At 40.7% G+C, this 24,112-nt stretch overlaps 1 protein-coding gene across 1 annotated transcript in view; it reads right to left on the reverse strand.

The window, feature by feature from the left end:
• The window catches only part of LOC308337828 (uncharacterized protein), a gene marked incomplete at both ends in the record, with an annotated part of 78,276 nt that overhangs the window by 25,725 nt on the left and 28,439 nt on the right, over positions 1-24,112 (reverse strand). Inside the window, 2 exon segments of the mRNA XM_080831366.1 lie at positions 2,451-2,613; positions 3,912-4,034. Coding sequence (XP_080687492.1) covers positions 2,451-2,613; positions 3,912-4,034 — 286 coding nt within the window.

Genomic DNA, 24,112 nt, shown 5'->3' on the forward strand with positions numbered 1-24,112 from the left:
ATATATACATATATATATATATATATATAGAGAGAGAGAGAGAGAGAGAGAGTGTCCTCTATAGGACCTTGCAATTTAGGTATGTCCATAAGGGTAGCTGAAAATAGGTGGTTTGTATTGGTGACTAACCAGAACAACTAGAGAGCTATATCGTGATACTAGAATTCAAAGGTTACCACACACACGCGCGCCCCTTACTCTGATAGACCTAGAGGGGGATGGTGCATTTTGTAAAAGATCTACGGATGGCTCTGATAAGCCACCCCTACTCCCAGCTGGGACCCCCTCCACCTTTCTCTACCTCTATCCAGATTCAAAAGCCTGCTTCCAAGGTTTTAGGCTGTAATGGGTCCTAATTTGAGCATTGCCTCTAACATTAAACTGTGAAACTGTCTGGGTTCTATTTCACCTTCCCACACTCATTAAAGTACTGTGTTTTATGTAAACTGGCATTTCCAATTCCAGTGTTTCAAGGTGCTTGTGGCTTTTTTTTTTTTTCTTTAAGATTTTATTTATTTATTTGACAGAGAGAGACACAGCAAGAGAAGGAACACGAGCAAGGGAGCAGGAGAGGTGGAAGCAAGCTCCCCATTGAGCAGGGAGCCCGATGCAGGGCTCCATCCCAGGACCCTGGGATCATGACCTGAGCCGAAGGCAGCTGCTTAACGACTGAGCCACCCAAGCGTCCAAGATGCTGGTGGCTTTCTAAAAATCTTCTGAAGTAATAGGTTTAATTCAATTAATTACTGTGATTTCTTTTTTTGCTCTATGGCTATGTCTAATACCTACCTCGCCAATGTCACCTTTAAAAAAAAGTGTGTGTTTTACAAAGTGAGAACACAGAGATTTTCCTCCCCAGGGGCCCTCACCATGAGAGTCCCGGCACTCACTGCCCACACCGGCCACAGCCCTCACAGTCACCAGGATCTGCCCTTCCAGCCACTCAGCTCTTTCCCAGTTCTCTGGGCTAGTCCTAAATCCTATTAATCCGGTCAGAGCACATTTATTATCCCGTCCAGCCATTAATCAGTGACACAGAAACTGCTGGCACACAGCTCTCCTCGCATTCCCCACTGCACGCAACCTCACATACATCTTCCCAGAACTTCTGTTCCAATTATAGTGCACCCTCTAAAAAGTTCAACTGCTTTTCTGGCTAACTCTGCACAATTCTGTGCAACACTCGGAGATGAAAAAGCCTCCACCAGCTGCTCTGGGGGGGTGGGGGGAGCAAAGTCAAGTCGAAAGGATCCGATTTAGACAGCTCCCTGGCATCATTTTCAAGAAATAACTTGAGTTCTTTGCTATCTGACAATGATACAGCCACACCGTAAGAAATGGAGGACCCAGCCACACCCCTGGCAGAGGCTACTGTCAAACTTCTTGTCCTGAATCAAAAAGCATTTAGCTCAGGAACTATAAAGCTATATTCCTTCTCCCTTGTCAGCGATTTTGCTGTAATATGACCACGGAGATTACTCTTCTATAAAAGATTTATTTTTACTGAATTCTCCCCAGAAACTCAGGGATCTGTGTCTTTTAAGCAAAAGGACACCACAACCCATACAAGCCGCACAGACAAGAAACACTTCTCTAGAAGTGACAGGAAGCCATAAATCGGAAGCCCCAAGCCGAGGGCTAGAACAGGGGAGTAACTGACAGCATCTATTTTTCAAATCAACCAAACATTCTTCCCATGACACTTAAGAAGGTTTTGTGTAGGAGGACCAACATATCCACACCGTGAATATAACCAATGCTAACCAAGTCTAGTCATACCAACCTTGGGAAACCTCTATCACCATCACAAAGCAATAAAAAACCAAACCTTAGAAGCCCCAAGAGGGGAAAGTGCCCCAGAACCATTTGATATTAATATTTTCCACACACAACAATTTGTCAGTTTTATCTTAGGTTTCAAGCAAGGTGGCTTAATTATCATAGTACGGGAAGGGCATAATTCTTTTTTTTTTTTTTAAGATTTTATTTTTATTTATTTGACAGACAGAGATCACAAGTAGGCAGAGAGGCAGGCAGAGAGAGAGGGGGAAGCAGACTCCCCGCCGAGCAGAGATCCCGATGTGGGGCTCGATCCTAGGACCCTGAGATCATGACCTGAGCCGAAGGCAAAGGCTTTAACCCACTGCGCCACCCAGGCGCCCCGGGAAGGGCATAATTCTAATATGATTTCACTCCAAAAGGAAAAGCTATAAAACTTCCCACCCAACGTAAAGTGAATACTAAGAATAATGAAAAGAGGTTCATACCGTTAACAACTCAGGGAGAGCCCCTTAAAGGCAATGAATCATTCAGAATTCTTGGCCTCACTGGAGGACTGGCGTAACATATTATTGCTAAAACACCATAATTCTTCAACTATGCAGATTTCTTGAACACGGCTTGTGAACTTAAGGGTGTGACATAAGACACGCTGAGCTCTTCTGCCCTACCTGGCCTTGCAAGGCGTATCAGAGAGATGTACACATCGTGGCAGTCTCGCTCCTGCGGGATGATGAGTTGTAACAGCTGGAAGTTCTTGCAGCGAATAAGCAGAGGGCATCCAGTAGCGGTTGTGGCCTGTTTTTCAATGGTGGAAATCTGACTGTGAAGAATCTGCAACCAAAAGTCATGTGGAGAAGCTAAGCCCTGATAACAGATAAACGAGATAAGCACAACCCAGATCTCGGAAGCAACACGGACAAGAAACACTCCTCCACCTCTAGCTGGCTCAGCACCTGCACTCAGATGACAAGAACCAATGTTTGGGGAAAGAAACCATCTAACTCGGTCGTTTTATTTTTCATTACCAAGCCTTCTGGTATCCAGGCTAATTATATACAGAGCACATAATGTTGTCCAAGTCCAGGTAAGGGAACATTTTGGTAGTCAAATGGTGAATGAACTTCATAGCTAAAATTAAATAAGGTCATGAGAAGTTAGTAAAATAAACCTCACAATCAACAAAAGTTAGAGATGGCTCCGCTGGGAGGTGCCACCATGCTCCTTAATTCCACATGGGATGCTCAAGTTCAATAGCAACTTGCAATTGCTGTTTTCTAAGCTGCTGGTGATCAGGCAGGCTGGAGAAGAGATTTATGTTAAAGAAAATCAGGCTGAAGTGCATCTCCCTCGTGCTTCGGTGCGGGGGCGGTGGGGGTGGGGTCTCTGCTCAGTCAATGGGAGCATTTGTTATCTTCTGTTACTGTGGTTATGGTTGCCACACATGGTTACATCAGTTTCAGGTGCACAATATAGTGACTCATCAACTCTATACATTATGCTAAGTGGAGTCACCATCTGTCACCAGTCCTCTCCACCCAGTAATGCCTGTCACCTTCTGCTGAAATGTAACAATATCTACAGAATATAGAAAAGGGAAAAATCTACAATTCAGGGATTCTGGTTCTAGTCAGAGTGTCCCCGTTGGGTGGCTATGGAAAATAAGACGTAGCCAGTGGTCTCATTTCTAAGTAGCAGAAATATCTGACAAAGGGACTCTTCCCTACCTTTTCTTTCCTTCGTTTGCAAATTACCGGAAAAGTGAAGAAAACATAATAAAATAACTAAATGGTCAGCATTATTGGATCCTACAAATATGATGTATTGCAGATAAGGCATGACCGAAGGGCTATATCTGGCACTGATGTTCTCGAATCTCTACTTGACAGCTGTGACATGAAACACTCACATCTCTGGCTATTTCTGGGCCTGTCTTTGATGATGTTTAAATAATGAGTGCTTAAAATGAATAAGTAGATCAAGTGGATTTGATTCTGCAAAAAAAGACAAAGCTGACCTTCCAAAAATAGTCCTCTAAACACGCAAATACCAAAAGCCCACCCACAAGGACAAAACTCATTACTTAAAACAACAGAAAACACATAAAAAGGCCAAGAATAAAGAATGCATACCCATGTTTCTTTTCTTGTGTCAGGTGCATTTTCCACAAATATGACGTGAGTAGCCGTTAAATACAAAGTTCCCAGGGCTGCTTTTTTAGAAGATATTCGATCTACCAAGCGGACATTTTCGACCTAGAGAAATCAGTTTGACAGAGTTATCATAAAGCCAAAGACTATTTGTAAAAATAAATAGTAAGTAGGTAATCTTAGATTTAATCCAAAATTATAAAATTTTGAGGGCTCTTCCAATAATAAAACCCAAACTCAACCTCTTAATTAGATCTCAGCATGTGATTCTGTAGATCAAAATACAAAAATTCACCAGTTACTTAAAATATAATTTTAAATGTATCACAAAAGTTTTATAGACCTATTCTTTAAGAACACCCTCTTTGTATTTTAAATAAGTCAGCATTTTCATATCACTATAATGATATAATTCTAATTTAAGGCAGGAAGTGTATATATCAAAGTACTGAGTTTTAACAATAACCATCTATAAATTATTTCTATTAAAAGGACTATAATGTATTTCTCTATGTATTTCTTGGTAGTAGAAACAGCCTCAAGACAGTTTGCTTCCACATAAACTGGCAGGAAATATAGGAGGGCAAAAAGTATCAGAGAAATGTTCTATATGTTTACAAAGAAAACCTACCAAATTAAGATGCTCACATTCATTTGTAATAAAAGCCCCTTAATAAGTAGAATTTTCACCACTGACCTTGATTGGGATGGTTAAGAGAGATCCCTGGAAATAATTTTCATCAAGAGTACATCTCTTATAAGCAGAGCAGTTTCAAGGATATGTGCACTGGGATCATTCCAATATAAAATATAGTGGAAATTCTAAGACAATCTCTACAGGGCAAATGGAAACTGAGGGAACTATGACTCTAATAAGGCAGGGCCATGACAACTACCAGATGAGCACTCCTGTAACAATGGCAGACTTGGCATTGCTACTTATTATAGTAGAGGAACAACCATCTACAGACAAACATTGGCTCAACCCCCACCCCTCAAGTTAAGATGGCTACTTGCTTCCGTGAGGAAGCTTCAGGGACTAGTGAATCGCATTTGCTCCAATCTTCAGTCTAATATGGAAGCTGTGGCCCTGATGTATTCAGAAGGCACAGGGCTTCCCCCACCCACCTCCCACTCTCTCACCCCCACTCCAGGAAGACCTCAGGGGATAGCAGACCTAATGAGCACCCCTCAGGGTGCTAAGGTCAAACAGCACTCAAGACATTCCATTGCCTCAATCTTCTCTGAGCCTTAGAACCAAAGCAGCCCTCTGAGAAGAGCCCCGGAGGGTCCCATCCCACTTCTGCCCAATTTGCAGGGATCTGATGAAGTTAAAAAAAAAAATTGGTATTTAAAATATGTTTTTATTCATACAATTTAGCCTGAAGCGGTTGTGTAATTCCTGAGGCCCTGTGAATGTCTACGTAAAAGATGCTCATTTAACAGGAGGGTCTTAACCTACCAGCTCATAGTTTTAAAAAAGTGTTCCTTTTGTTACTGATATGTTCCTTCCATATCATTATTCATCATTGCGTCTCTTGTAAATGGTCTTCATGTCACTGATTCACTTTCCTACTAGGTGATCATCATTTCTTATGTATTCACAAGAATTGTTTCTATTAGTAAGGAGAAGAGCCTACAGCTGAATTTTTATTTGTGTGCTTTAAAACTTCCTCTCGACCAAACTCTTTTACTGCCTCTACTAAGTTTTTAAGTGAGGTGTCTTGGATGCTCTGAGAAGATAGGAATATTTTCTATAATATTCTCTTTCTCCTTTTCCAGTATTCATATACCTTTTCCTTTCCTTGTTTACTGGCAGATTAAAGAGCAGCAGCAACAGAACTCATTCATGTTTTCATTTGTTTCTCTTTTTAATAACATATTTTTTGAAATATCTACCCCCGTAGAGCGTACTACTCTGTGGTTTTTAGCATATTCATAGCATTGTGCTTACTGTTCTCATGCATTCATCACCACGATCAATTTTGAAACATGTTGTTTGCCCCACAAAGAAACCTTGTACCCATTAGCATTCACTCGTCACTTCTTCCCCAACCACCTCAGCACGAGGCAACCAGTGGATTTGCCTATTCTGGGCTGGTTTCCTTCACTCAGCATCATGCTTTCAACCCATGTCTCAATCCAAGTTGACCCAATGCGTCAGTACTTCATTGCCTGGTATTGCCAAGTAATACCCCATTATAAAGATACAGATTTATCACATTTTATGTATCCAATTGTCAATGGATGGACGTTTCGACTGTTTCTACTTTCTGGCTATTAGGAATAATGGTGCTATGAACGTTCTGGCACAAGTTGTTGTGAGGACATTCATTTTCATTTCTCTTGGGTATACACATATGTACACACACACACACACACACACACACACACACACATCCAGATATGGAAATGCTGTGTCATACTTTAACTCTGTTTAGCATTGTGAGGAACTTCCACATTATTTTCCAAAGTGGTTGTACCATTTTACAATCCTTCTACCAATGTATGAAATTCCAATTTTCCACGTCTTTTAAAGTTTATTTATTTTTTTAAAAGATTTTATTTATTTATTTAAGAGAGAGAGAGAATATGAGAGAGAGAGCATAAGAGGAGAGAGGTCAGAGGGAGAAGCAGACTCCCCGCCAAGCAGGGAGCTCAATGCAGGACTCTGTCCCAGGATTCCAGGATCACAACCCGGGCCGAAGGCAGTCACCCAACCAACTGAGCCACCCAGGCGCCCATCCACATCTTTGACAACACTTTTTATAATCTCTCCTTCTGATTTCAGCCATCCTAGTAGGTGTAAGAGAGTATCTCACTGTAATTTTGATTTGCATTTCCCCAATGATTAATGATGTTAAGCATCTTTTCATGTGTACCTCTATTTTTAATGGGAACACTCCAATATTTCACCATTGAGTTTGATGTTGATACTTTTTGTAATCACATTGTCGAAGTGACCTATTCTTCATTCACTAAGAATTTTGATTTTTAAAAATCAAGAATGAACACTGTGCTTTTTAAAATATGTATCTGGATGATTATTTGCCTTTTACTTTAGTCCTATATTACAATAGCAATAGAGTTCTTAATCTTTAAACAAGTCTTGGATTCTCAGGATTGGTGTTTTAATATTTCTTATATTTTACCTGTTATAACTGTTCTATTTTCTGTTTTGTTTTTGCATCTATGTTTTTAAGAGAGACTGACATGTACCAGCCTGCTTGTTCTCCTTTTATCAGGCTAATTCATCATGATTATGATGACATTCATTAATCCGAAAGATTTCATCATACACATAATTTTTGAAACAAATATAGGTACTTCTTAATACAGAATTAATTCTTTAATAATTCTTTCCATTTCTGATGTAGTTATGTATCTACTCAATGTTGCCATTTTTTAAAAGATTTTATTTTTTTAAGTGATCTTTACACTCAACATGGGGATTGAACTCACAACTCCAAATTCAAGAGTCACACGCTTCATGGACTGAGCCAGCCAGCTTCCCTTCAATATTACCATTTTTTACTAAATCTCATTTTGATGTGTATTTTCTTTACAAATTATCTTCTAAAGATTTTATTTTATTTATTTGACAGACAGAGATCACAGGAGGCAGAGAGGCAGGCAAAGAGAGAGGAGGAAGCAGACTCCCTGCTGAGCAGAGAGCCCGATGTAGGGCTCGATCCCAGGACCCTGGGATCATGACCTGAGCCGAAGGCAGAGGCTTTAACCCACTGAGCCACCCAGGCGCCCTACAAATTATCTTCTAATGGATGGTTTTCAAATTCTTAGACACTTTTCATTCTTATCTGTGGATTGAATCCCTCCCTCTTTATTCTTTCTCTCATTCCCAAACTGTGAATTACATTTTTACTTTCTTGTGATTAGATAGGCAAAGGGTTTTCTTCAAAGGAACAAGTCCTGGATCTACAGATTTAAGATTTTTTTCCTCTTTTCTAATTGTTTAATTTCTGCTCCTTTGTTAGTAATATTTCAGCTTTCCTTGATATGGCTTTTTTTTTTCTTTGTTCATTTCTGAACTCTCAGGTTTGAGTCAGTCCATTCATTGTCATTCTTTTTGTTTAATAACAAGTTTTAAAGTCCAATCATTTTCCTCCAAGTATATCTTTGGCTGCACCTTATTAGTTATATTTGCAGTATTCTTGCTCCTCTTGCTTTCTAGAAGAATCTATAATTGCATTTTTTATTGCTTCTTTGACCCAGGAGTATTTAAGGAGAATATTTTTCAATTCCCACATGATCAGGTCATTTTATTTAAACTTTTGTCATTAAATGTTCTATTCTGAACTAACACGAGAAAGGTCTTATGAAAGAGAGTTGTGGGAGAAAAAAAGCAAGGGGATATATTATTTTTGGAACATTTCTATGGGAAAATACTTATTTGCATGCTAAGATATAACTACTTAAATTAAGTGGAGGTTCAGGGGTGATACAGTCATTAGCAGTATCTAAAAATGGACTGTAGATGATTTTCCCTGCCCTTAGGACTAAGGAGACAAAACTTTATTGGGATAATCAGATTGAACAAAAGGTAATATTTTGAGGCAAAAAAAAAAAAATTAGTATGGCTTATTCTCTCCATAGAAGTGAAGGAAAACTATACCACTCAGATTATTTTTAGAAAGTCTCAGTGAAACAGAACGAGGTTTGCAGATGGTGGTAGATTAGAATACTTAATGAGATTTTTTTCCATGTCTTTTTGTTAACTTTGGCTGCTGTTGCAGGAAAATTACATTTCAAAATTTGGCAATAGTTCTTATAGGTCCCATTGCTGTTAAAAGTAATTTTGAAATAGAGGGGGAAGAAAAATTAAAAAAAAAACAAAACAAGGGAAACAGAAGAGAATAATTTCCCAGTGATCTGTAATGACAACTTAAATGAGCAATAAAAATTAAAATCTAATTGTCTGAGAAGTTCTGTGGTGATAGGGAGCACTGCTCAGGGGCCACCACATGGTTCCCACTAAGATAGCCAAACATTTGTGACTAGGACTCTAGAATCAGCCAACTGTACATAAAAAGAAACAAATCTCAAGAGTTTGGGCACCATCTTGACGACCCACTGGTTCAATAGTTCTGCCTCATTGTTCCGCTAACTTAATTCTATCTTATTTAGACATACAGTTAAAGCTATATGGTAATAAAGCCTAATTCATGCATGGAGAGACAGGACTCAGGAAACTACCAGCTTCTCTAGACAACGTTATGATGATTCATTTGTGCGTTCCCAGGAACACCATGCTTAAGACACACTAGGTATTTGCGAATAGCAGTTCATTTATGCAAAACATTTTACAGCATATCACTAATTCTTGGGTGTGTCTTTTTCACATTCTGACATTTCTCAAAATGGAATTTGTCTTACAGTTAACTCGTAAGAAGCTGTTACGTCATGTAACTGGCAGTGTTTCTTTCTCTGCAAGATATAGGATCTTCGTGCATCTGACCATCATTGATGTCCTAGATTTGCTAAAATGCAGTTAAATTCGTAGTCAGTGGCACATAAATTATATTTGAAACCATGAGATCCAAAGAGGTTACCCAGGGAGAACATGGAGAGTGAGAAGAGAAGAAATCTGAGGAAATCCGACCTTTAAAGATCTGACAGAAGAAGAGGAATCAGAAAAGCAAACTAGAAAGGAATCTAGGTGAAGGAGAGAAGTCAGGGGAGTGTGCTGTCAAGGAACCATGTGCAGAGGGAGTGGTTAAGAGAATGGGAGGGTCCATTCCCAACGCTGCTGAGAGATCACGTAAAACAATAACTGTAAACTGTGCCCACTGGATTTAGTGACATGGAAGATGCTGGTGACCTTAGTAGGAGCGGTCCTGGGAGCCCAGGGATCAGAAGCCTGAACACAGTAGGAGGAGGCATGAGCTCCACAGAAGTTAAGAAAGCAGAGACTCTTCTCTTTGTAGAAGTTATGGGTGGAACTGGGCAGAAGCCAGAGTGGGAGAGCCTGACCATTGAAACTCCATCCTAGGGCAGCGGAAGACCAAAGAATAAGAGGAGCCTTCCAGAAGCAACTGGCATGTCAAGACATGTTAAAGAAAGAATCCTATTATGCTGCCAACAAGGGGGCATCTGGAGCTATGATACTCACAGAAAATACAACTCCAGTTAGGAGGAACTCATGAGAAATACATTTTAAAGGATCAGAAAAAGGAGATGAGGTTTGCTGGGCAAGGATTTATTTCTCCTGCTAATACCAAAGGCTTCCCCAATCGTATAAATCTTTTCCCCCTGGCCTTAAAAACTGGTCTTTTTTTTTTTTTTTAAATTTAAACATATACTTATTTACATTAGTTTAAAGTTTCAGAAATGTAGAAGGAAAGAAAGAAAATTACCCCTAGTTCCATGATCCAAACATAAGCTCTTCTAATTTTTTAGTATATTTTAGAAAAGATTTATATTTAAGCATTATTTGATTAGGTAGTGAAGTATCAGAAGAAATAATTCCAAGGGTGGGCAGGAAAAGTCTTTTGCTTTACTGAGCCTTGCCTTTGCCCCAGATCTTTAGGACAGTTGCTGTACACCATGATGTCCTGATGGGTTGGATGAGGACAGTGTAGCTAGGTAAGGGGTACTTCTTACTTCTCCACAGCTGGGTCATGGAATACAGACACATGAGTGGACAGTGAGACAACCTCTGACCTGACTACCTCAGTGGGAGCAAAAGATTATGCCAGAGAGGATTGTGGAAATGCAAACTTCCATGGGAATTGGCAGGAATTCCAGAGAGAGTTTTGGATTTCCAAAGGGAAAAGAAAGGGAGTGTTCAAAATAGCCTTCCCGATAGTTCATAGATCAGGCCAATCTCAGCTGTCATTTGGTTTATGTCAAAATTACCAAAATAATAATAATAAAAACAATAACAAATATTTTTAGAGTACTTACTCTATGCCATGAACTGTGCTGTCACTTTGTATTAGTGACCCCAGTTAATCTCCACGATAACCCCATGAGTTAGGTCTTTATATAATCCCCAGTTCACAGTTACTGGGGACCAGCTCCCCCAGCCCACTCAGGCAGTGTGCAGCGAGGCTCAGCCTGGAGCTACGGTCTGCCTAACTCAGAGCCCAAGTTCACCATGCACTGAGGCTGTGGGCATCGCTGAGTGCCTCTGAAGTCATTTTAGTCCTGTTCTTCAAAATCAATACATGCAGGATAATCGATAAACAATTATCTTAACCAGTTTTACACATGAAAGTTAGTATTTGAAAATTGAATGCTTTCAGACAAAATTATACTATAAAACCATATTCACAAACCACTGTCAGCATATTCTTTGAGACTGACCCAAAGACAGAAAGCTTGAGTGTGGAACACAAGAGCCCAAACGCTGGTAGGAGGAGATGTTCAGGGTTCTCAGAACTAACAATAGAGAGCCCACCAAATATCCAGTTCCATTCGACAAAATGCCTATGCGGAGCACCGTGTTAGGTCCAAAGAAGAACAAAAGGGTAAGAGTGAACTTTGTCTAGCTCAAGAATCTTACAGACTCAATGGGAGAGTCTGTGCCCCAGTTTAAGGGCCTTTTCATTCCCATCCCTGCTCTGCTGGCTTTAGATTGAGGCGAAAAAAAGGTTTCATCAGCTTTTCTAGGCCAAGGCTGAAAAGCTTCGGTGAAAACCCTGGGTCCTGCCACGTCACTGCCAGGTCTGAAACAGGACACCCGGCTACAGAACACAAGCCCTGCTCCGTACTTCCCTCACCGCCTGGGAATCAGGGGGACCTTGGAAATCAATGAGACACAGAGCCTCTCTTCAGCAACTCTCCATCACAGCACCTTCTCATTTCAGTCTTAATAGAATATGAGCTTTGCTTGACCTTCTACTCCTATTCTAGGTCGAGTATGGGATTGTGGAACATTCTGGATTCCAGAATCATACCAGACTCTTTACAAAGGTAAAGCTGCTTGGCAGGACAGCAGTCCACAGTGCGGGGTAGGATCACCTTCTACTGAAGAAGAAGAAAGGCAAACATCACTGGCACCAGCTTTGTTGGACCAAAGACCAAGTCCTCAATACCATATAAATGAGGCTGAAGGTCACTGCCAATCATCTGGGGGAAGGGATCCAGAGGCTGCTGGACAGGGAGAAATCAAAATGCCTGCAGTAGCCAAAACCTAGGACAAGTTTATGTTCTAATCTAAGAAAAGCAGCTAGATAAATAGTTTGTCATGCTAAATTTGGTATCATGACATTTTCTAGTTCTACCAACATGAAAAGTAAAGTATTTTCGAGTCAGGAGGCCCGGGCTCTGGTGCCGGTTCTGGTTTTGGAACTGAACTGTGGGGCCCTGAGCAGTTTACTTCCCGTCTCTGGGTTCCCACTTCTGTAAAGAACCCAAAGGATACTTAGTGTCTCTCTCCATGCTACCAGGTTGGGGTTAGAACTTACTGGTCCTTTACAGAGAGGCCAGACAGCACACGCAACAGTAACTGTGAAGATATAAACCATACTGACTCCATATTCAGTTCTCCAGAAATTCAGCCACTCGGTAACACGGTTGGCCAACAGAACTCTTGGGGTCTCCTAAGGAAAGGAAGCACCAGAGTCTGCACCAGCATCCAGCACTTTGTGCATCCAGCACAAAGGAGAGATGAACAGGACAAGCCCCAGCACCCCGCCCAGTAGTCGGGGGAGAAGCCGCTGAGCCAAGACGGGCTCTTTCCCAGTCTCCAGGCTCCCTTGCTCTTTCCCCTTTCTGGAGACTGAGAACCTGGCTTCCCGTGAATCCTGGAGGACTTGGTAAGACTTCCTGGGTTATTTCTACCTCTGATAATTAAGTATCATTTGGTTTTCAGTCTGAATTTATAAAGTACCTTTCTGTAGTGTTTTAAAGAAAGAACTCTGGTTGTCTTTCTTTAACAGATGATACCAGATTGCATCTTGGTTAAAGTATTATATTTGATCTTAATGCTCATAAAATTCTTTAAGATAAAATAAAAGAAAACATCCTATACAACGTATCTGTATGTCATTTCTGAAAACATAATATTTTAAAATCTATCGATGTAGCCATCCACTTTTCTACAGTCTTTAATGGTGACATTCAGGCCACACAGCGTACTGAAACAATCTGGCTTCTAATCGCCCACCCATGACATTCCCACATCCCTGGTCAGAAAGTGGCTAGGTGACAAGGGGGGACTTGAGCAGACCCGAACTTGAGACTATTACAAAAATGAAAAGCTAAAAGTCAAGGCAGACCATTTTTCCTAAAGCATTCTTCCGTCATAAGCAGAATAGGTCCTATGAGCTATGTAATGAGAGAATGGACAATACAAAAATGTGCATTATTAATTCAGTTTGAAATACACGATAGTTAGGGTAGGTCCATTACCTTGCATAGTAATTAGCACAGTGATTAGGAGAGGTGGGACATGGCAGCTCCCGGGCTGGGGAGTCATCCCTGGGCATCCACGGCAGTGCCTACTCCCTCGCATCCCCACAAGCTGACTGCTGAGAATCACAATCAGGCCAATCCAGGACTACTTTTCCAGAAAAGCCAATGGTAAAGAAGGAAGCACAATTATAGCAGATTCCTTTCCACTTCTCCTTTTAGTAGAGGGAGAAAGAAGGAAGGGTAATAAGGACAGCAAGTTTATGATTTACTTAGCAACTAGCAAGTGCCAGGTATTGTACTGAGTGTGGTCCATAAACTATTTCTAACTCAGCTGAAAGGTAGACGTGATTATCCTATTTCAAGGATGATAAAGTAGAAGTGCATGCAGAGTAAACCAATTGCCCATGGAGTCACAGCTAGAGAACAGCAGACTCAGATTTTAAACCGAAATATCTGATGCCCACATCCATTTCCCCAAGCCCCTCCTACACTCTGCCTCTGCAGTCCAGAACTAATATTGCAAATAAGGAAAGGCATCATGGCTGAAAGCCCATCCTCTATTTCCCCAAAAATGTCAATTAGAGAGTTATATAGTTAACAAGTAAAAAGCTGTGGCTAACGCTGAGGCACTGATAATTCAGCAGAACGCAGCTCAGTTGGCCAGTGAGCCCTGCTCACTCCATCTTGTCTGGAAGAGCCAACCCCACGGTACTGAGGTCAGTACAGCCTGGAGAGCCTGGCTCCCCAGATGGCCCCAGGACTAGCTGGACAGTCGTGAATGAGCACCAGCATGCTTCACATCCTACGGTATAATGTCATCCTGCAGCAGCAGGAGAACCATCCAAGAAATCAAGTTCCACTTCTTCTAGCCAGCCATGCATTCATTATAGAAACATCTACCCTATTAGAAATTCTGAATGGTTCTCTTTATGGTAAGTGTCCCTATGTTGCTAAGCAAGATGTTTTCAGTTTGAAGCCAGAGCTCCAGGATAATGAATGATCCCACCTATGAGTAAGTGCATGAGTGAGAGAAAAAGAAAAAAAAAAAAAAAAAAGCACGTACCTTGGTGGATATTAATAATAAACAATAATGGATAAACAGATTCATAAAAAAGACTTCAGAGGTTTAATTCTTGCTCCACTGAATGTTCACCTCATGTCTGTGACTCCATTTTCCCCGTTAAAGTAGTGGGAGCAACAGAACATACAAGGCGGACTATGTGATTACGGTTGCAAAGTTACCTTGATGAAGAAGAACAAGGGAAGCAATAAAACATTCCTCAGACCATTTCGAATCTCTTAAGATAGAAGAAAAGTCATTTGATTTGTCCAACTTAAAAAGAAGCACTTCTAATACCATACTGTAATTTTGAACGTTGCTAAGAGAATAGATCTTAAAAGTTCTCCTCACAAGAAAAAAAATTTGCAACGATATGAGGGGATGGATGTTAACTAGACCTGTTGTGATCATTTTACACTATGAACATACATCAAGTCGTTATGTTGTAGACCTTAAACGAACACAATGTTACATGTCAATTACATTTCAATAAAACTGGAAAAATAAAATCATACTGTATAATATTACATAATAAACATAATAAACTTGTCTTTAAAAAAAAACTAAAAATAGGGCACCTAGGTGGCTCAGCGGGTTAAGCCTCTGCTTTCGGCTCAGGTCATGATCTCAGGGTCCTGGGATCGAGCCCCGCATCAGGCTCCCTGCTCCCTCTCTTTCTTCCTGCCTCTCTGCCTACTTGTGATCTCTCTCTGTCAAATAAATAAATAAAATTTTTTTTTAAAAACCCTAAAAATAAAAAGCACTTTTTGGGGGGGAACCTTCCTACACTGTTGGTGGGAAAGCAAGCTGGTGCAGCCACTCTGGAAAATAGTATGGAGGTTCCCCGAAAAGTTGAAAATAGAGCTACCCTACAACCCAGTAATCGCACTACTGGGTATTGATCCTAAAAATACAAATGTCGTGATCCGAAGGGGCACATGCACCCGAATGTTTATAGCAGCAATGTCCACAATAGCCAAACTATGGAAAGAACCTAGATGTCCATCAACAGATGAATGGATAAAGAGTGGTATATATATACAATGGAATACTATGCAGCCATCAAAAGAAATGAAATCTTGCCATTTTCAATGACGTGGATGGAACTAGAGGGTATTATGCTAAGTGAAATAAGTCAATCAGAGAAAGTCAATTATCATATGATCTCTCTGATATGAGGAATTTGAGAGGCAGGGCAGGGGGCTGTGGGGGGTAGAGAAGGAAAAAATGAAACAAGATGGGATCGGAAGAGAGACAAACCATAAAAGACTCTTAATCTCACAAAACAAACTGAGGGTTGCTGGGGGGTGGGAGGGTAGGGATAGGGTAGTTTGGTTATGGACACTGGGGAAGGTATGTGCTATGGTGAGTGCTGTGAAATGTGTAAGCCTGAGGATTCACAGACCTGTATCCCCGGGGCAAATAATACATTATATGTTAATTAAAATATTTTTTTTTTAAAAAAGCACTTTTTTTTGCCTACTGACATAAAGTTGTTTAAACAAATAATAAGGGGTAGTCATAAGGCTTCAGGAGTTTTCTAATCTAGCCATTTGATAGAATAATCAGGAACACTAATCCTTCTCCCAAAAGGCAGATTTAATCTGTTTAAAACTATAAAACCAATGAAAGTCTTTTCCCAGGACCATTTTATTCAGAGGTCAGATATTGGAGAAGAACTAAGGACAAAAATCACAAAGCACAGTCCAAGAAAATATATGACATGTAACCAGAAGAAATACTTGGACATTCTGTCCTTCATAAAACCCCTATCTTTGATAGAACAGAGACAAATGCTAGTGGGATACATACACATTGAGACTACATAAAAATAATCCTATTTCCAAGCTGCCTCAAAATATATCCTTCTGTGAAACTAAATTGCTTTTTTAAATGGAGTTAATAGAATCAGATATAATACAAAGCAAGCTACCTATGAAAGAACCCCATGAAAATTAGATAGCTGCCATCTATCAGCATTTAATTTAATTAAGCCCTTTTAATTTATTAATGTTATTAATTTGTTGAGTGACTACTCTGTACCAAGCACCCAGACTAGTTATCAAAAGGCTAACTAGTAACAGGGCCTGTAGATTATCTAACTCCACCTCTGTGAGGAATCTTCCAGGAGCAAGAGAGAAAAATCTCAATGTCATGTTGCTTAAGCCAAAAGGGATCTTACTGAAGAATGCATCCATAAACACCTGTGGTGGGGCTGGCTTCAGACTGGCCAGGGCTTCAAAAACACCCAGCTTCTCACCCTCATCTCTCAGGGGCCCCCCTCTGCTGGCTCTTGGCTCTCTGCTCATGGCGGCTCCAGCAACCCAGCCTTACCGCCCACCATACCCATGGCCAGTGAAGAAAAGCACTAAAGGCCCAAGCAAACACTCAGTGCCTTTCACTGGGTCACATGCTTATTCTGAAACCAGCGATGACATGATGGTGGCCAGATGTAAGGTACAAGACACACCACAGACACAGGGACTGAGAACAGAGCAGGCATGCCCCAGAGAGGAAGTGGTGAGAACAGATGGTGACCAGCCCAGGCCAGCACACACCCACCACACAAAGTATTCCCAGGACTGTCACCCAAGCACTCATCCCACCACACACTCCTTTCATGTCACTCCATTCTCAAAACCCCAGGGGCTCCCCATTGCTGCTGGGTTTTCCACAACCTGGTCCCCCCTTTTGCCTTTTCAGCAGGTTCCCTTTTTCATACCCCAAATCACTGCCAGTATCCTATGCCAGATGTCACTGATTATTCTCTGAATATACACTGATCTACCAGAGTCTATGCATGTGATCATACACCTTCATTCCATTTCTTCGTCTCCCACCTAGCCGGTGGAGCTCTCATCTTCAACCTTACCTCCCCACGCACCAACTTCTCGCTGCACAGAAGCAGTTTCAACCAGCTTTACTGAAGTCAGAGGGTTCAAGTTTGGAAAGACGAAAACCCAGTTTGAAACAGACTCATAATCCAAGGGGTTTAGACAGACCCATGGGTAGATATGATTGAAAAGTTCGTTCTAGTCATCTTGATCTAATTTTCAAAAGTAAGGGGGAAAAGGACAGATGAGTCTACCCAAACTATTTTGTTACAGTAGTTGTGCAAAAGGACACTGAAAAACAATAAAGATTCTGGAATTATATACACATTAGAAGGATATTTACTTAGTGTGTCAGCTTCCAAAATGAAGTATCTACATACTTCCCCAATTTGCTGGAAATTTTAAGTCCTTTCTCCACATAGGAAATGGGGTACTTGATAGATAGACATATTTCTTCAGATTTCTAAGCCACCTACACATCTCCAAATAATTTCAACAAATAATATTATACTCTGGGGAAACAAAAACTTTGCAAAACTTGCTTTTAAAAGATAAAAAAAAAAATCAGTCAAGTTTCCTATATAGATAAGGGTATTTTTACCCAGCTTAGGTCAAGGTAAAGGAAACATCTTGTTGATTTCAGATAGCCTTGAATGTCTACAAATGGGTAGGTTGGTTGTTGAGTTCCATCTACCTATACAGTTGTTAAAACAGTAGATATGGCTGAAATTTAAGTTTTAAAAAAATTTCCCGAGAGGGATAATAAAGCTAAAATAGAGACACAGAGCCATGGCCACTTAGCTGCTAGGAATTCTTGGAAAAAGCAGAGACAAGAAAAGGGGAGACCATTTTTGCTCAGGGGAAACTACAAACGTTATGCCAGCAGCCAACTCTCATAAATAAAAAGTCAGGCACTTGAGAGTTTTGTACAGGGTCCATATAATTTATTTTGGTAGGATGACCCTGGATGTGTAGGCTTAAAAGAACATGTGCTGTTAAATAAGAGGACAGTCCCAGAATTTATTTCAACACCACCTTAAAATAACCTCTACCAAAAATACCATTTTCAACAAACTCAAATAAGAGAAAGCAAATGGAGAACAGATGCTAGGCCCATTGTAACTCAAAGAATAAATGTATGGAGTAATCTATTAAAGATTGTTGGTTTAAAAACCATAATCATTTTTAAAAAACAAAAGTCTCAGGAGATTGAGACCTTGCCATGAAGCACTATAGAAAGTCAAAGGCTTATTTTGATGATGATTTTCCTCCAGAAGTATTTCCAAAATTCTAAAATGCTTCTGAAGTTGACATATTTTTGACAAAGGCACTATTAGCAAAGCATAGAGCGTCCACTTATATAGCTCTATGGGAAAACATTTTTCCAAGGGCAAGTTGTGCCATTTGGAACTTAATGCTGATCCAAAGAGAGGAGACAGCCGGTCATGGAGAGAACCAAGTTGTATACACCCCTCCCACCATCTTCTGGCAAGTATCAGTGCCAGAGGACAGAGGGGTACAGCCGTTCCAGCTCATTTACACATTCCCATGCCTCACCCAGGGCTCCCTGCCCCTGAGGACAGATCCATAATCCACACCACATTCTTTTGCTTCTCCTCCTACAGCACAGCCCTCTGGAGGCCATCATTGCCATTCTGGGAAATAAGGATAAAGCAGAATGCCTTGCAGACACAAAGATGTGGTGGCTGCTTCTGGACCCGGGAAGAAAGGGTGCACTGTGGTCCTATCACAATGAGCTGAGGCTACCAAGGACAGTGAGGACCCACTCACCCAGCACAGCATGGCCCCTCCAGCTGAACACTCAAGACCTGCCTCGGTAACCCCACCTTTCCTTGACCACCCCACTGCACACCATTCTCTACACTGTGGATTGCTGGGACCCCTCTGGTCATTGCTATTTGCTTCACGTTTACCCCATGCTGCCTGCTATTTTCACTAGACAACTTGCACTGTTTCTAAGAATAGACACCCTCAAGGAAGGCATGGATTCTTTCATTCCCACTATCCTCTGCAGCACCATGAACAATGCTAGGTCCACACTTACATCAGAAGTGTGGGAAGAAAGAAGGAGGCACAGTCTGTGGCTTATTGGCGTCCTGAACTGAGAGACCACAGAAGTGATCTCAGAGCAATGTCCCAACCTGCGATTGTAGGACCTCAAGGGCAGGCACTATGCCCTTTTCACCTTTCTGCGTCCTGATTCCCAGCACAGGTATGTGCTAACGTATTTTCTGGTGAATCAAAATTAACAACATCATCGTAAAAACAAGTATGTGAGGGCTTGTAGGTAGAATCCGGTATGATTAACTAGGAATGCCTCATACTGAATTTGAATGTTTGGACAAGAAGATAAGAAAGGTTCAAGCATGGACGATGTTGCAAGTGCAAAACTAGAAACAGAGATGGGGAGAAAAAAAAAAACACCCTTCATTTGTGAAAGTGAGAACTAAGTGCCACATAACCAACTTAGAACTAAAACTTGTGACTTTCTTCCACAGCTCGGATATGCAGCTGCCGTTGAGAAATCAGCCTTTAAAAGCTGCTGCGAACACAAACCCACAGGTAAAAATAAAAGCTACGCCATTGAACTAGATTTGAGGGTTGTTGTTTTTTTTTAAGTCCACTAGTCTTCACACAGAGTGAAGGTTACCCCGTGGGTGTAGAATCTGAGAAGTTTCAAGTTAGTTAGTTTACCTCTGCTTGAGGTCCTAAGTTCCTTGCGGGACTGCTATATGTGAATACATGGCTCTTCATAACATCCTTTTCTATCGAGTTGAGATTCCTCAAGACACCAGTGTCATGGGCATCTGGGTGGCTCAGTCATTGGGCATCTGCCTTGGGCTCGGGTCACGATCCCAGGGTCCTGGGATCGAGCCCCACATCAGTCTCCTTGCTCAGCGGGGAGCCTGCTTCTCCCTCTCCCACTGAGGCTCCCCCTGCTTGTTCTCTCTCTCTCTCCCCACCCCGTCAAATAAATAAATAAAATCTTTAAAAAAAAAAAAAAGACCCCAGTGTCCTGCCAGTTTGCCAATACTCTGCAGAGCTGATTCTAGCTACTCCGCAAGACTTTTTTTTCATACTGTTTGTAACATGTTTTGTGAAAATCCTTGGGATTACAGTTTGGGTTACAATGTCAACTTTAAAGCCTGATTTTCCTCCCCAAACTGAAATCTGTGAGGTTGGTACCAAGTCTGGGTACAACATTTTTACTGGAAGCCATTCTTGGATTTTCTTGTAAAGTACTTTTGAATTAATGAAATATTAGCATAATTGTGTAAACAAATAAGAATAAAAATGGTAAGGAACAAGGCTGTTGAAAGGCAGTGAAGCTTGGATACGAGATCCCATTAAGCCATTCCCTTCCTTCGTTCCTTCAGTGACCACTCACTGAGCATCTCTACTCTCTGCCAGGTGCAGAGGGCTCTGGGTTCTGGGGATGCAGCAGTGACAAGACAAAGGCGCTGTGCACATGCAGCTTGCCCTCAGCTCGGGAATGGGCGGGCAGGAAACAGGCAATAAGTAAAATAAATACACATATGCATGCCAGAGGATGCTAGGGAGGAGAGGCAAACAGGGTAAGCAGGTGGGTATAGAGAGACATCAGCAAGTCCAGGGAAGCCCCCTCAAATCAAATGATAGGATATTTCAGTCGAAAACCAAAGTAAGAGAGTGGCCTGTAAGGAAAACTGGAGAAAGAGCATTCCAGGCAAAAGGAACCACAAGTGAACCCCTGAGCTGGAACACTTCGGACATGCTCCAGGGTCTAGAAGGAGTTGATGTCTGACCAGAGTCTGTGAGGGGCGAGGAGCAGGAAAGGAGGGGCGCCAGGGGGACAGGCTGCTCTGTGGCACCTTCCAGGACAATGTGGGGACTCTGGCTTTCATGCTGAGTGGGGTGGGAAACAACCAGGGGTTTCCAGGGGAAGGTTAACAGGATTTGGCAAATCTAAAAAATGGAAGATTTTCTAAAGTCTTGGCTTACAGTGATTACATGATTATACACGTGTTCAGAGAATATGGCAATATTTTTCTATTTAATTTTTTCCTACAACGTAAGTTCCCTGAATCTAGGGGCCCTGTTTGTCTAGTTCACCACTGGATCTCCACGGCCTAAAACAGTACTTGGCATCCAGGAAGCACTCAAGAAATATTTGATGAAGGTACATGTGAACGATTAAATGTATGAATGGGGTCTCTGAATCCACTGACTTAGCTCAAAGAGGCAGAATCCCTTTCTCCCACCTCCACTCCCCAAACTGGCTGAACAGTTCCCTTCAACATGTAAGTCCACTGTTTAAGTGCACCTGGAACGTTCTAAATAAATTATACATTGCTACATGCCCTAGGGGATGACATTTTCTTTCATAGCTTGGCAATAAATTTATTTCTCCGGGAATCTGTGATAAGCAGTGTTTTAACAAATGAGAAAGAGGAGAAAAGTAAACACACAATTTTTATAAAGTTGTCATAGTCTGCCACAAAATTTTAAGCGGGGGTTATTTTTAAACTATTTTAAATGCTTGTGGGAGGAAGGGTTGGGTTTGTGTCCTGGGAAGTACTTTTACTCCCAAAGGCTTCAACTTAGCTGTCCACCAGGGGAAAGGGCACTAAAAAAAAGAAAAAAAAAATTTAGACTGTTCCTGGCCTAAGAAATATGGTACAAAATGAGCTGCTTGGACTCTCTGTGAGTGCAACATAAGAATACAAAAACTGAACCATCACAGGGGAGTCATGGAATCCTGAGTGCTTGGTCAAATGGTTTAATTTCACACATACTTCACAGCTTGTCCTATTCAGAATAGAAAAGCCAATAAAAATAAGCTTTAAATAAGGATGAGAAAACATATGTACATCTGTTCTGTGAAAACAAACATTCCAGACACTGTTTTACTGGTGGGGATAGGACAGAAGTGATAACCAAACAAAATCAGTTAATGATGAAAGTTCAAGGATAAATACTGAAATTTACTAATAACTAAATAAAGCAGACACATATACAATGTTACAATTTCATGTCTGTCATTCCTCACAAGATTTCCAAAGTTTCAAGGTATATAATGCCTCCATTATATCCCTTTGGAAAATTTTAATGTTACCATGTTACTTTCATCCACGAAAAAAAATCAAAGCATGTCTCTCTGCAGGCAGGCCCTCCAAAACATCTCCCTCAGCAATCCAGGGTGACATCACTGAGGCCTTTTTTCAGGGAACATCGGCCACTGCAAAGGCTTCCCGAACAAAACTCGACACTTTCCTAAAATCCATGCTGATCCACATTCATCCATGTTCGATAAATTAATGTTTTTATAAAAGAAAAAAATGCTCTCAAGTATGGGTGTGAGATAGAGTGGGCTAGAGGAAGGCAGTCTTTGTAGAGTGCCTTCAGGGGAAACAATGTTACCCATTTTTTGCAGGGAAGTGGATGAGTAAGTCCAGTGAAATGTTTGGACTAAGAAAACATTTTCTATTATCAAATTTCATATTAGTTCTTTCAGCATACAAACCTGTGGCCACCTCTTTGGGCAGTAAAGATGATAGTAGAAATAACAAAAGCAGCTGTAATGTGCTGAATGCCAAGTTATTATGTGCTTTAAACATATTCTCCGGTTGGGTCTCCTGACTAGTTATAAATGAGGACATCAAGGCTTTAAAAGACCTCAGGTGACTCATTTAAGATCATGTATCTATTACAATAATCAAAACTGTGTGATACAAGTTAAGGGCGGACACGAAGATCAGAGGAATACAGCTGGGATTCCAGTAAGAAACCCATGTACGTATGGTCTATGCAAAATCAGTTCACTGGTGAACGGATATTCGACAAGGGTGCCAAGACAATTAAGAAAAGACTTTTTGATAAATGGTGCTGGGACCACTGGAATTCCACATGAAAACAAATAATTTAGACCTCAAATTCATATCAAATATAAAAATTAATTCAAAATGGATCAAAGACCTAAACAGTGTTAATCTTTCTAACCATGGATTTGGCAATGGTTTCTTAGATAAGGCACCTAAAGTACAAACAACCAAAGAAAAATAGACAAACTTCTATTCATCAAAATTAGAAATGTTTGCACTTCAAAGAAAAAGTGAGGAAAACAACCCATGGAACAGAAGCAAACATTTGCAACTCATATATCTAATAAGAATCTGGTATCTAGAATGTATAAAGTCTAGTATCCAGAATATATAGAGACTTACAACAGTAAAAAGATAATCAATTTAAAATGAACAAAAGACTTAGAACATAATCTATGATCTATTAAACACAATCATAACATAATCTATTAAAAAAGAACTGATAAGCTAGACTGAATTAAAATTTAAAACTTCTCTGTGAAAGATACTGCCAAGAAAATGAAAAGCAAAGCTACAGATTGGGAGAAAATATTTGCAAAAGACATTTCTGATTAAAAAAACAACAACAATAAAACAAACAAACAAACAAACAAAAAAACCACCAAAAAAACCCTGGTTTAAAAAATGGGCCAAAGACTTTGACACCTCACCAAAGGTACACTGATGGCAAATAAGCACATGGAAACATGCTCCTGGTCATAGAACATCAGAGAATTACAAATTAAAACAGCAAAGAGATACTACTACACGCCTATCAGAATGAACAAAACCCAAAACTCTGACAACACCAAATGCTGGTGAGGATGTGGAGCTACAGGAACTCTCATTCCCTGCTGATGGGAATGTAAAATGGTACAGCCAGTTTGGACAACAGTTTGGTGATTTCTTACAAAACGAAGCATCATCTTGCCATACAATCCAGCAACGCACTCTTTGGCATTTACCCAAAGAAGCTGAAAACTCATGTCCCCACAAAAACATGTTACAGCGAAGTTTATAGCAGCTTGATTCACAATTACCAAACGTTAG

The sequence above is a fragment of the Martes martes genome (genome assembly GCF_963455335.1).
Source record: "Martes martes genome assembly, contig: scaffold_159, whole genome shotgun sequence".
Lineage (NCBI taxonomy): Eukaryota > Metazoa > Chordata > Mammalia > Carnivora > Mustelidae > Martes > Martes martes.